Here is a 14,351-nt window from a genome sequence, read left to right as displayed (position 1 = left end):
CACCCACTCTCCAGTATCGTCTCAAAGTGCAGATAACAGAGGGTAAGACTAATGGAGACTAATAGCAATCACCGTTGCTTTGAAAAAAATGAAATGCAAACTAAATCAAACTAATCAAGCAATGCTGGCCAGTGAGAACTTTGAGAGCACAGTTGTGAAATAAGACTCTCATAGCTGAACTCTGGATCATTACTGGCAATTTTGTTTTCCCTTCAAACCAGAAGTTTGAGAGCACCTCCCGAGAAAAAATTGAAACTACTGCACCCCCCCACCACGATATTCTGAGCCTTAGTTATGTTGGAAAGCGGGCTAAATCAGCGGGCAAAACTACACTAACTAACTTCCTGTTGTTTTTAGAAAACCGGCATGCACCTGTCCCTTTCACCTCACGCAGTATCTTTACCTCAAGTCTCTTCCTCCGAGCCCCCCTGGGGAGGCGCACCTCACAGTTTGAAAACCTGTGCTCTAAGCCAAACCTGTTCACTTGCTCCTGAGGACATTACAGATGGCTCTTATTAAGTGGTTTTTGTGTGTGCTTCCATGTGTGTGTTTACACGCATCCACCTGTATGTTGGTCTTGGGCACACAGTCGTAGGAGATGCCCACAGGGACCAGACTGACATCGGGGACAGATCCCTCTTTGATGAGCTGTCTGACGCGAGCCAGCCACTGGCCACCTTGGCCAGACTCCGCTGACACACCAACACTTATCGCCTGGCCCTCATGTAGCAGCTCACGTACCAGCTGAGGAGGGAGGAAAGAGAAAGGGTGAGAGAGAAAGATGACAGAGACATAGGTCTGAAAAGTCCTTGCAGTAGGGGAGCAATTAACATAAAATGCCTGCCATGCATTTTTAAAATACACATAAGCAATATAGCAAACCAGGCCTTGGAGGGAATACAAAGAGGAAAACAGAGTGTGGAGGGCAGCTGAGAGGAGAAGTCAAAATGCAGGAAGCAGGCGGAATAAAGAGCAGAAATAAAAAGGGACTGTGGGGGACACTTCCCTTGCCCCAAGTACTGTTTTCCCCTTACAGACAAGGAAAATTCAATTACCATTGAACAGCAGCTAAGCAGGCCTACACTCAATAAACAATAAAGTTCTATTAACATTGAAATACAACCAATAAACAAGCCTGCTTTCTCACGTACAGCCAATATGCTTACTCACATAAATAGCCAATGAAAAAAAAAAAAAAATTACTCACTGCGTCACTCATAAACAACCAGTTTATGGTCCACTGTGACTGTAGTCTTGTAGATTAATGTCAGACTGAGCGATTTTATTGAGCTGTATGTACAATATTGATCTTAATAAAGCCAGTAACTCCTCCAAATGAATTATGTCTTCAAGCAAACCGATACAAAGCACAAAAGAGCTTCCTTGCTAGATACAATGACAGGAAGATATTAATGATGAACAGGTGCTGATCACTGATAAAAATCAAGTAAATCGGGACACAGGGTTAGACGAAGAGTACAAGTATTAGAGGAAAGTGTGATGGATGCAAGAGAGGAGAGAGAGGAGGGAGCCATTAATATAGACCACATACATCTCCAAAATAAGGGGAAAAAAACACAAATGACCTTCCCATAAAAATACAAACAACCTGCTCAGACCTGCCAAGCTCACACAGTCAAACTAACCATTATTCTTCTCGTTTCTCCGCCCTCTCCTCATTGCTTTGTCACTCCAGCCAACTCCAAAGCTGCAATGTCTGTAGGAAAACTCAAGCCCCTTGGTAATTTTGAGAATGAATAGAGAGTGGGATGAGGCTGGGGACTGAGGGAGAGGGGGAAAAGACAGGTTGTATTCTGATTGAGGGGCTCCACTAGGGAGTGCAATGAAAAGTGTGTGTATGTGAGTGAGTATGAATTGAACCGAATGCACATACACTAAACAGTCAAATCACAAGGACAGGTATCTTTTGCTTACCCTGCAATTTTATATAATTACCTGCTGTCTATGAAGGTTTTTCTGCAAAAATGCATTAGCAACATGTTTTCTGATTTGTGGCCCAGTGCTTCGTTCCCATCTACTAGTAAACAAACAGACTGTTTTTGGGTTCTCCTACACAGGTAATGAGGAACTGCTCCAATTGTCAGGCTGGAATGGTTTGTACCAAGAGAGTGTTTCTATGGTTGGTGACTCTGAGAAAATGGTACATGAAACTTGAATTCTCTTTTGACTGTTGAAGGGGACATTTGCATATGTGAAAACAGTTGTTGAGAGCCTTCCGTGGCTCAAAAAGAAGCTTTGCAAACCCCATGACTTTTTATTTAGTGCCACCATAATGTGAAAATTTTAATTTGTCCAAAACTTTAGTTGATGACCGAATACCAGCCAAACTTAAGACATTTCCATCATCCTCAGTTGTACTTTGTGCTAGTTAGAACATGTTAGCATGCTAGCATGATAAACTAACAAGGTGAACATGGTACACATTACTTGCTAAACATCAGCATTTTAGCATTGTCATTGTGAGCATGTTAGCATTTTGAGGTTAGCATTTAGCTCATAGCACCGCTGTGCCTAACTACATGGCATGGCTGTGGTCTCTTAGTCTTGTTAAAACAATAATGACTAATTGTCCAGATCCCAGTGAAGAGAAATTTTGTTTTTGGGTGTTGATTGCTGCTTCAGAAGTTAATTCTTACTTCAAACCTCATATAACTGCAATCACCACAGATATTGCCAAAGCCTACCTCATCTTAAACCCAAACCATCAAAACACGTCAGACTTACAGAGGTCACGACAGGTGCGTACAGACTGTCCATCTCAGCATCCTGCTCAGTCAGTGCAGAAGGTGGCAGGAGGACCACACCTACTTTCTGCAGGATTGATCTATAGGAAAAATAGAGGATACTGTATCTCAGACATAACTAGATTAATTTAAGAAGCTTGGAGTGATGATGCATCTTCGCACTGTGTTTAAAATTAAATTGACTGGCCTAAATAAGATGCTGTGAATAAAAGTGATGAATTCAGCATCTCATTTCTGGCAAAAAAGGGTGTCTGCATTATTTGTGAGCGAAGATACTGTATGTTCTGTATAAAAGAATATATACTGCATACTTTTTATCTCAGTGCAGTGTGCCTGGCAGCTTCTATGTGGGTTTGTGTGTGCATGACTATACCTTAGGAAGGAGCTGTTAATCTGGAGGGGACAAACAGTGTATGGGACTCTCAGGTTGCAACAGAAGAGCACCAGAGAGATGAGAGCACAGTCCATAATGCTCTGACGCACATGCACATAAACCAGCAGAGATCCCTGAATTACAGAACAGAAGCAGCTTTAAATAAATAAGAGTCTTCACATTGTCCTTCATTATGGCAAACAATAGTGGACTGTGCAGAGGTGGTGCACGGACTAGGAGAATGTTTCTGTGGCCTTATATTCAATCAATATTATAATCAAGCCCCACAAGTTTCACATAGTATCAGCAGAATGGAATGTCGAGAAAATATGTTTATAATTTAAAACCTGCAGGGATACAAAATTGGACAATCTTCTCATTTTTACACTCAAATAGTTAAGATGCAGGCAGAGATTAAACATATATGTGGGGAGTAAGTTTAAGTGACTGTATGTACTAACAACTCTATTATTCTGTATGTGGCTCTTTATCTTTTGAGCAGCATTTGGGTTTTTTCCCCCCATTACAGACATAGAAATGAAGAGTTACTATCGCAAACTCAATTATATATCAAGTGAAGTCAAAGCAGAGAGATAAAACATGATTGCAGTATGGATATGACAGTGTTGCTACAGTAAAAAAGGTAATAAAGTTTGCAAAAAAAGTGCTGCAATATTAAAACATGTAAGTAGTCAGAGTATTGCTAGGATGAAAACATGTTTATTACTTTTTTTATTTTTGTGTTTTTATTTATTTCTTTTTTTGTTAAATTTGTATCATTTTATCTATCTGGACCAAAAATTCTAAATCCAAAGACCTAAAAGACAATTACTGGCTTATCAGTTACAATGACATCATATGAATTAGTTTTTATCTAATATTTTATCTGTCATTAGTACACAGTAACTAAAACTGTTAAATGAAGACATGTAAGTCATGGTGAGAGTGCCACAAGCATTTGTACAACAAAACATTTTTAAGTCGCTTGTTATACTAATTTATGTGTGAATTATACATTTGAGGGTAAATTGAGACACACCGGATAAATCAAGAACTAAACCCACTTTGTACACAGTCCGCCTATTTCCAGGTTTGAAAAATGCATCTGGACAAATTGAAAATAATTCAGAAGAGAGGACACTATTCACATGGTGTAAGAAACCCTGAATATGCACTGACAACCAGCTGACAACCACTGAAAACCATAAGCATCACTAGAAATATTTCCTGGTGGTTTTGCCTTGATTTATGTAATTGACTGATTTTCAGTGAGAGCTACGCTAAAGACAACAGCAACAGCAGCCTGACTTATTCTCAGACTTATTTACTTGAATTTATTTAGTCAACCATTGCTGCGTAGTAAAAAAAAAACCCTAAAAATAATTAAGTATAACAAGGCAAGTAAGAGAAACTTGAAAGTTTTAGATATTTCTTTACAAACTTTCAAAAGTAATCATACATTTTGATGTTTTTACTCTACTGAATATTCTTAAGTTTTTGTTTACCTGCAGGGTAACAGGGCTGTAGCTGTTTACCATCTCATTAGATGGCTGAGCACAGCCTAGTTTCATATCCTGAGTGTGGATGTGTGTGGAGCGAAAACATCATAGAATCTGTGTTCAAATACATGTGCTTTCCATTTTTTGCAGAAAGAGTCGACACCCTTTGGGGTAGCAGTTATGGGCACATTTAATCATGTGTGAATAAAAAAGTTAGGACATTTCGTCTGCATATGTATGTGTGCACTTATAGATACTTGCACCTCTTGGGTGGCCCTGTGCAAAGCAGACAGATGGTTGAGGTTAACTTCAATACTGCCAAATACGGAAGCCAACATCTTCAGCATCACCCAGCCCACGAATCTAGTCAGGAGAGGATAGTGGGTGGAGAGATGTATAGAAAGAAGGGAGATGTATAGAAGGAAGGAAGGAAGGAAGAAAGAAAGAAAGAAATTAATGACTGGTGATAGGGAGGAGAGGGGGACAATGTACACAAGGGAATAATGGACAGATAGTGGTGAAGCAAAGAGGAAATAGCCATCAATAACATGATGTCATATCGAGCAAAAGGGAGCTTCAGCAAAGAAAGTGAGGATGGAGTTAAGTGTGACAACATGTAAATGAGATAGATGGGTGTAAGAAAGTGGAGAGAAGAGGGATAAGGATAAGAAAGAAACTGATGACATGGGGAAAAAGCAAATCAGGAAGCGATAAAGATGGGTGTGTGTGGGGGTGACATCTGTAGATAGAGACGAAGGCCGAGGCTGTAAATGAGGGAGAGAGAGAGAGAGAGAAAGAGAGGAGAAGAAAGAAGAAAGACAGTACGGTGCAGATTTTGAAGAGATTCCTTAGACTAAAAGAAAGTCAAAAAAGTTTCTTTAAAAAACAAAAAAGAATTAGTTTCCACTCCATTTCACTAGACATTTGAAGAGCTCTAATCCTGTCTGTGGCTACAGGAACAGGCTCTTAAGACCTGACAGAGTCATAACACCCAATTTCAATTTAAAATACAGCACACATCTTTTTGCCTGGAGCGATCGAAGAGTGTTGCATGAGCTCCACTGCCCATGAATAAGTTTTAACAACTGTCAGTCATCATCAACATTCAGTCAACATTGGCACCAGGTTTAGAAAGCGGTGCCTAGTGTTGCTCTTCATTTTTTTTTATTTTTTATTGTTGTGTTTTTTTCTTACTGTTCTAGTAGAGCAGTTCTAGAGTAGCCAAAAGGAAGGACATATTTTGTGTATCCAGAGTCCCAGATCTAAATGTCCTGTTCCTTTTCTGCCCAGACAATGTTAGGTGACTGACAGTTCGAAGGCTTGAGTAGGCATGAAACTTTCATCAGTTTAATCATCGGTAAAAAAAAACAATCGTGTTGGAAAATATATTGTTCTTTGATAAAAAAGTCAAAGATACAAGCCTGTGTACATAAAAACAGGATAAGGCTGACAGTATTCTATACTTTTGTAATTGTCAACAAATCCTATGAAAAGACCAAGGCCAAATGTCTGTCTCTCAAAACTTTCCAACTTCTCCAGTAAGTCTGTTGCTCTCAGACCCAAGCCCATTTCTTTCTTCAAGAATATAAACTTCATTTAAAAAAAGGGTTAATTCATTTTTCTCAAACAGCTGAGCACGGTAGCTTTTAACACACATGACTCACAGTGCATTTGTTGGGTGCAATTTTCAGCCATGGATTTGGTGCTCTCATGAGTATTTATGGCAGTAGGACAGTGTATGTGCGATTGACTCATACTAAACTACACTGCCCATGTTCATCGTAACGTAAAAACGCACCCATTCCAACAATGTGGCTCACTGATGTGTATTAATAGTTTATGGACAACCATGGAGGTCTATGGCACAGAAAAACAAGCCATATCTGGCTTTAGATACAGAGACAACACTTGTTAGTAGTAAGGCTGCTTGATATGGTAAAAAAATCATATTGTGATTATTTTGACAGATATTATAATTTCGATATGATTCACGATTAGTGGGAATGATCATTTTTGCATAACAATTTTCATTTTCACTGAAAAACTATTAAAATCATGATGATGTGACATTTGTTGGGGTCTCTACCAAACAAACATGCTTTCTTACATCTGGAGAACAAGATTTGAAGGCCAGGGCATCTCTGCAGCACTACAGTACCTCATTATAATGCTGTTTTGTCACACATTTTACCTTTATCAAATTTTTTTAGCTTCTGCGATTTGGATATTGCTCTTGGCCATATTGCAATTTTGATAATATTGCGATTAAATGGCAGCCCTAGTTAGTAGATTCAACTAATTGCTGGTTTTGGTCTGTTTTTCACAGGATTTGTTGACAATGAGCAAAAACTATAGAATATCACCAGCTTTATCCATTAAGGTCCAAATTTAGGGGAAAAAAACACAATTTCTTATAAATGAACATGCAATAATTTAAACTGCTGGCTACAACAAAAACCTTTAGTATCATATTATCCAAAAGACTAGTGTTTATATTTTGAGGAATATTAAAAGAAAGCTTTTACTAGTGGTTCATCACACATCGCAACTTTCGCTTCAATCAGACTGATAATGTAGAACACATCTTTATTTCTTGTTACTTCTGAGGGAATGGGTCACATAGTGCAGCATTAAAATCAATACACAAAAGTATTTTATAAATAAATAAACAATAAACAACAATCTCTGAACCTCGCCCTTTGCCCATTGGCCCACACATACACACTCACCGTAAGAGGCCAGGGGCGATGCAGGTGTTAATGAGGGGGAGGAATGGTGAGAGGCGGTTGATCTGCCCTCGGCTGTCTCCCCCCTCAGATGCTTTATGCTCTGCTGTGAACGCCTCCTTCACCCTGAAACACATGGTCACAGGACAGCGGGGTTAACACAGCACAAAGCCTCTTTTGTGCTACACAGTCAAACACCCGCCTTCCAGTAAGACAACAACAACAACATCCCTGAGTAAAGAGGTTACATAAAGGTTAAACGCAATTAAACCGAAGGAAAGAAACAACAAATACAAACTGAAGACTCTGTGAGAGAGATAGGGAAAAGTGTGACGACAATCCCAAGTTATCCCATTTCTCTTCATTCACTCTGCACAGACCCCATGATCGACTATATTTTCTGTATCTTTATTTGTGTGTCTTATCTCCTCTCCTCTCCTCCTTTCTCTTTCTGTCTCTTCAGAACTGCAAGACCCGTTTCATTTTCTGTAACTCTGCCTATCATTTATTTACTCTCCTCTGGCATCTCTACTCCTCCTCCTCTTTCCCCTCAGGTACCTGTTGCTCTGACAGACTCTCTCCAGTCTGTTCCTAACAGGACTCACGTAAACCTTGCACCCACTCACAAACAGCGCGCAGCACACCCTACGCACCAGCCAGCCTCGATACCTATGATAGAAAACACATAATGCAGAGGCAGAAAATGTGCATGGGTGAGTGTGTTGGGACTGAAAAAACTGTTTTCCTGAATACTGTAGATTAGATTATCAATACCTGGTGTGTGTCTCGTTGACACTCAGCAGGTTGTGGAAGCCAAGGGAAGAGTTTTGTCCAAGCTTCTTGCGCTAAGCCATGACAGAAAAACACACACACAGACAGATGACCTGGGTGTCAACATCAACACCGAATGATCTCTGTTGGATACAATTCAATTCATCGTATAAAGACACATGCAGCTGAAGGCCATCTGAGTGGGGGCATCTATGAAAGCATCTTTAAATTCACTAAACAAGCCTAGTATGTCATGTAAGCACCTTTTCAGTCAGTGAAATTGTTTGTTTCATTGTCATTTGGATTTGGAAGCAAATCTCAGCACTAGATTATAGAAATTAAATTTGTTGGATGGTATCAACATACAGCATAACTCTCATTTGACTAGTCTAATTTTCAATATTTCCTTTCTCTTTCTAACCTTCTCCGGCCGCTACGCTGCACACTCACCAGACTGTCTGGGGTGCACTGGTGGCAGCACTGGCCAACAATTGGTCTGAACTTGCCCAGACAGGGAGGCACTGTCTTCAGCTTTTTCTTGATCTTCAATTCCCATGACAACTGAGAGGGAAGGAAACACAATTACAATACACAAACACTTATTGAAATTACACTGCCAGTTTATTGGGTGCACTAAAACTAATGCAGTCTGATACAACAGTCCTGCAATAAATCCTACCTTCATGAAGGTTATAATGTTTTTATTGGAACTTTGTCCACCCTAATTATATCAACAAGTGTAGGCTAAATGCAATGCAGTTAAACAGCACCACAAACTACAGCCTCCAAAATGATTAAACAGTCAAATCAACACCTCTCTAGAACAGTTTCAACTAAAACTGAACATTATACCTTTCATGAAGGTAGGATTTATTGCAGGACTGCTGTAGATAGGGTGTACCTAATAAACTGGTCAACATCAAAAGCAATGGTAAAAATCCGACAGAAAATGGAAAGAAGAAGAATCAACTATGCACGGTTGATAACCATACTGCAGTCAAGCCAGCCATCACTCGCATCTCCGTGGTCAAACCAGCTGCCCCTAAAGTTTAAGTGCACCCGTATTCTGACCTTATGGTAAATGCATTGAAACAGCGCAGAGCGACCTGACAGGGAGGGCTAGTGACGGACGTTTCAACACAAGATGCATGCGACGGCTGACTTGAGCGCAGTATAACCATGGAGGAGTCAGAAGGGAAAATGAGGAGGATGTCCGATATTAGGATTTTTTAATTTTATTTTTTAAGTCTCAAAACCAAGTTGTGAGTTGTGATGGCAGCTAGATGGCACTAGGTCATTTTTTTTTTTTAAACTTTAGTTTACTTTTGCTAGTTTGCAAACTAATACAGGATGCCTGAGAGCCTTACTGCATTATATTCCATTGTATGTTGAATTGTATATTTTGAATAAACCTACTGTCTCACAAGTTGACAAAAAATAGCAGTATCGATAAAATGTCATATCACTGTCGGTGAGGTACATTTGATTTCACGAGCTCTGAAGAAATATAAACAGCACTGGTAAATTAAAAGAGAAAAAAAAGCCAGTTTAAATCCTTTGATTCTTTGCTATTGATTTAATTTTGGGTTTGTTATGATTTCTGTGTTGCTGTGATTGGGTTATCTTTGAATCCATGGGAGCATGCAATAACTTGCAATGCAGTAAATATTAATACAGGGCCCATATGAGACCCAGTATCAGGCAATCAGTGCACATCAGGCATAAACAGCTCATGCACTGAAGCACAGGCCAGACTTAAGGTCTCCTGCAGCAAGTTGACTGCTGGTCAGTTGTACAAATATTTGTGTTATGATAACAAACATGAACGATACCCATTAATTATCATGCAGTATGTGTGTGTGGGCTGTTACTGTGCCTGAAATTAAGTGTTAGTTAGGATTCAGACTGATTACCCCGCTTAGACGAGATAAGCTAATGAATCTCCTAAAATCAATGACACTTTCTTCTGGTTGAATGATGATGATGGATCCCAGAAAACAGAGCAGCTGACAGAATCAGTGCCTTGCCAAGAAAAGGTCAATTTAAAAGGCAAAAGATTACTGTAATGACAAAACTCGGATCAAACTAGCAATAATTCAAATGACCATACTAGTTCTGATGAAAGGTTTGAACAAAGAAAGGAAAAATAAAAACACTGAATTATACAAGTATGAAGGCAAAGTTTTAGTATTATCAGGCTAAAACAACATAGCAGCTTATGTGTTCAAGGAGTAGTTCGACATTTTGGGAAATGAGCTTATTCACTTTCTTGACCAGAGTTAGATGAGGAGATTGATACCACTCTCAAGTCCGTGCTTTGAAGGATAGGTTCACAATTTTTCAAGTCTGTCTTAAAGGGACAGTTCACCACAAAATCACCAAAAAATATTTTTCCTCTTATCTGTAGTGGTATTTATCCATCTAGATTGTTTTTGTGTGAGTTGCCGAGTTTTGGAGATATCGGCGGTAGAGATGTCTGCCTTTTTTGAATATAATGGAACTAAATTGAACTCTGCTTGTGGTGTTCAAAGCGCCAAAAAAGCTGTGTGCCATCTTAATGGAAGTGCACCAACTCTCATAATTGGAGAAAATTTGGATGGAAGTGTCTAATTAGATTTTTTTATTACCCCAAAGCAGAAAATACACTTTACAGGAGAGGATTCAAAGTGCCGGAGACTGTGTGGGAGTCAGGTTGCCAATCATATATTTTGGGAATTTCCTGGAATGAGACATTTCTGGTCAGAGATGCACAAAACAGTGGAAAGCATATTTTTACACTTCATGGCGTTAGCAAATTAATAAATCCTTTGTTGCTGTGATCTGACACAGTTCTACTGTCTAAGGTAAAGGTTGGTTGGTCTCCTAACCAATTTTTTTAAAACTAAGATAACTTACTGAAGTTTCTCCGAACATGTTAATGTACATCTTTGTTACTATACATCCCACTTTTCAGAATGTAAAATAGTTATTGGAAATGTTTTGGTTGCATATTGTTAAAAAAAAAGAAAAAGATAATGAGAAGGGAAGCGTTTCTAGTCATGCTGTTCATTTGTTGCAGACTTCTACTGCTTTCTGGTACTGCAAGGCTATTTCTTTGTAGTTCTTCTCAACTATCTTCTAAATAAAGAATAGCAAAAAAAGTGAAGATCTTGCGACAGAGCCATTCAGTTACCACAAAGCACTGTATTCATAAGCTATGGTATTTGGAAACTCAACAGGGAATACAAACAATTATCAGACATGAATAACTTGTCTCATGCGCACACAAAAAGAAAAAACGGCAATTTTTTGTTGTAGGAGGAGAAATGTACTGTTAATACTTCTAGACAAACAACAGTTTATCCATGTGCGGGGCATTCACGGTGACAAGACTCTGGGAAGTCATCATGCCAAACTGTTGTTTGTCAAGGAATAGTTAAAGCACTCAACTCCCTGTAAAACCACAAAATGTTGTTTTTACATTTCTGTTTGTGTACGGATTAAACAAACAAGATATAACATTTTAATTTGTGAGGTTTAGAGGTGCTGGTAGCCTTTTGAACTCTGGAGAGAGACAGGTTAGCTGTTTCCCCCTGCTTTCAGTCTTTTTGCCAAGCTAAGCTATTCGCCTCAAGGCTCCAGCGCCATACTTAACACACGACTGGTATCGATCTTCTCATTTAACTACAAATAAGCATATTTCCCAAAATGTCCCAAAAAGTATTCCTTTAAAAACTCTCTTCATTTTCTGATGGATCAGTATGACTCACTGCTACATCAGATCCTGTGATTTGGTAACATCAAACAGAGTTAAGCACATGGGGCCGTGCATGTTCTCTCGTGATTGTGAAGAACAAAGAGTTTGAGATTAGTGCACATGGAGTAAGTGGGAGATGACAGTGGGAGAGAGTCATGCAGGCGGTGTTCTTACCGCAGGTCTATTCTGTTGAATTGGTGGAAGAACCATGTTTTTGTTTATCCCATCATTCTTTTCCTGCACCATGGTGAGCACCCTGCAGACCTTTACCCAGAGACCTACCAAAGAAAGGATTGGGGGAAAAGAGTATATTATACGCCGTCATGTTAAAACAGTGCATTCTCACATTGTGTTGGGTAATAAGGGTTGTTTGTGAGCACATGTGAATGTGAGTGGGCAGTCATTTTTAGGAGCTTTACAATACAAGACCAATTTTGGGACTTTTCAGAGAAAATTTTCTTGCTTTGAGAAAAAGGCTTCATATTGTTCCAATTTAACAAATTATACACACATCCACTCTCACACACACATACACACACAATCTCAGTGTGACACAAAATTCATTTTGTCCTCTGGTCCTTGGCATGGGAGTATTGGCAGCACTCACCAATCTATCACTCTGTGCCCATAGCTACAATTTCACCCATTTAACCAGCACTTCTTTCCTTCCACCATCACAAACTCTTTACTTTCCCTTCATTCTTTTCAGTTAAGGAAAAGTAGCTTCTTGATGCTGGTTTCCTTGTGTTGGTTTCCCATTGTTTCCTCTTATTGGACTTGTGGCAAACTTTAGCTTAAAAGTTTTGTGCTCACTTCTGTATGCAGGTAGTAATAAAACAAGGACCGAACTGCCATTAAGAGGTTAGAGACAGAGGAACTCCAGGCTGCCTTTGCTAAGCATCATACAGGTGGAGCAGAGCAGACACTCACTAGAGGGTTATAAATCATTAAAAGCAGGCTACATAGCCATCAGCTGAAAAACAGCTTTTATGTAACTGATGCTGGTCCTTCGCCGAGTAATGAGAGTTGGCAACATAGGTCACAATGTAATACGATCTATCTTAAATAGGTTACCTAATTGATAATGTTGGCTGTGTCTGAGCTCAAATGAGTAATCATCTGAAATTAAGGTAGATTTTATACAGATCAAGAGCCAGTGCGCACTCTCCAAAGAGAGAGCTACATCAGTATAAAAGACACCATCCTGAGAGAGCCTCCCTTTAGTTTTACGTAAGGCTTTGTTTCTACTACAAAAAGGATGAAGACAAGGCCTGCTGTCATCCTGCCACACAAACTCTTTTCTAATTAATCTTTCTGTAGTTACACCCATCAGATTCAGGAGTCTCATTAGGTTCAATAGGAGACTTGTCCTTTGCATGTCTCCTATTCTGCCCCATTAACTTTGCTAATTAAAACTTAAGCCTTTCCTATGGGGAGATGCTCCATTTCAACTGGTTCAAGTTCCCACATTCATTACCAACTCCGGTGGGAACAAAGGCATTGACAAAAGGTTCCCAGGATGCTTCACAGGTACAGAGAGGCAGCAAAAATGGGGAGTAAAGGGTGTAATTTACACAGCCAGAGAGTCAGCAAAGGCTCTAATGGGGTTATATAAGCCTCTCCAGAGGGAATACAAGACCCCATGGAAACAGCTAGAGACAGCAGTGTGCCAAGGCCAGACCTCTGTAACACTACAAACAAAGAGTTTCACTTACTTGTCAATATACGAAACATACATATGAATTCACACATTGATACATATAGTGATGTTGCTAAGTACACGTCCTGCGTCCCCCACACACACTTCGACCCATTTGAAAATCTGAAAAGATGCCGTAAACTCACTATTGACGCACCCAGGGGACGCATCCTATTTTTTCTCTGACAATGCTACAGTGTGAAGAACAAATACGTGTTGAAATCACAGAAATAAACTAAAGAAACCTTGCTGTCTAAAAACTTGCGTGTAATTTATTATCAGGCTGTAGTCTCTCACTACTGTAACTAAGTGCAATAAAAGCTTTGCGAGTAAAAAGCCAATTCTTTATCAATACACATGTTCAACAAGCATAAACGTGAACATGTAGAAAGCAATATTTTAATTTAATCTGCTCTATCCGCAGTCTGATCCACTGGGGCTGTGTTTACACAAGCACAGTGCGTCAGTTCAGCTATAATAGCTAATGGTTACAAAAAAGCTAGAACAAAAGCTAAAACGAAACCGTTTCTTAGTTTGTCACGTATCTTATAATTTGGCACATTTTTGTTAACTTACTGCTGGCTGAGACAAACCAGCCCCTCCTTGTCAGAGGACAGGAGGAGGGACTGATACTCACTGAGGTCTGAGTTCTTAATTCTTTCTAAACTTCACTCAGTATTTTGATGTCAGGAATATGATTTATTTTATTGACATTTTAGTTTTCAGTGAAATATTATTGAGTTTATATAGTGACTTTGCTGTTGCTCCTCTAGAAACAACAT

General features: G+C 39.4%; 1 protein-coding gene across 18 annotated transcripts in view; it reads right to left on the bottom strand.

The window, feature by feature from the left end:
- The window catches only part of gpat2 (glycerol-3-phosphate acyltransferase 2, mitochondrial), a 117,561-nt gene that overhangs the window by 21,700 nt on the left and 81,510 nt on the right, over window positions 1–14,351 (bottom strand). For 8 of the 18 annotated variants that reach the window (XM_044196052.1, XM_044196054.1, XM_044196047.1 and 5 more), the window contains 9 exons: window positions 12,045–12,148; window positions 8,585–8,695; window positions 8,138–8,208; window positions 7,922–8,032; window positions 7,367–7,489; window positions 4,901–5,000; window positions 3,139–3,272; window positions 2,746–2,845; window positions 559–744 (listed from right to left, as the gene is read on the bottom strand). In XM_044196052.1, coding sequence (XP_044051987.1) covers window positions 559–744; window positions 2,746–2,845; window positions 3,139–3,272; window positions 4,901–5,000; window positions 7,367–7,489; window positions 7,922–8,032; window positions 8,138–8,208; window positions 8,585–8,695; window positions 12,045–12,116 — 1,008 coding nt within the window. In that variant the 5' untranslated portion in view covers window positions 12,117–12,148. The remainder of the gene's footprint in view (window positions 1–558; window positions 745–2,745; window positions 2,846–3,138; window positions 3,273–4,900; window positions 5,001–7,366; window positions 7,490–7,921; window positions 8,033–8,137; window positions 8,209–8,584; window positions 8,696–12,044; window positions 12,149–14,351) is intronic. The other 10 variants (XM_044196055.1, XM_044196057.1, XM_044196051.1 and 7 more) reach the window with 3 other exon arrangements.

The sequence above is a fragment of the Siniperca chuatsi genome, linkage group LG5 (genome assembly GCF_020085105.1).
Source record: "Siniperca chuatsi isolate FFG_IHB_CAS linkage group LG5, ASM2008510v1, whole genome shotgun sequence".
NCBI lineage: Eukaryota > Metazoa > Chordata > Actinopteri > Centrarchiformes > Sinipercidae > Siniperca > Siniperca chuatsi.
This window is presented reverse-complemented; position numbering and strand designations above follow the sequence as displayed.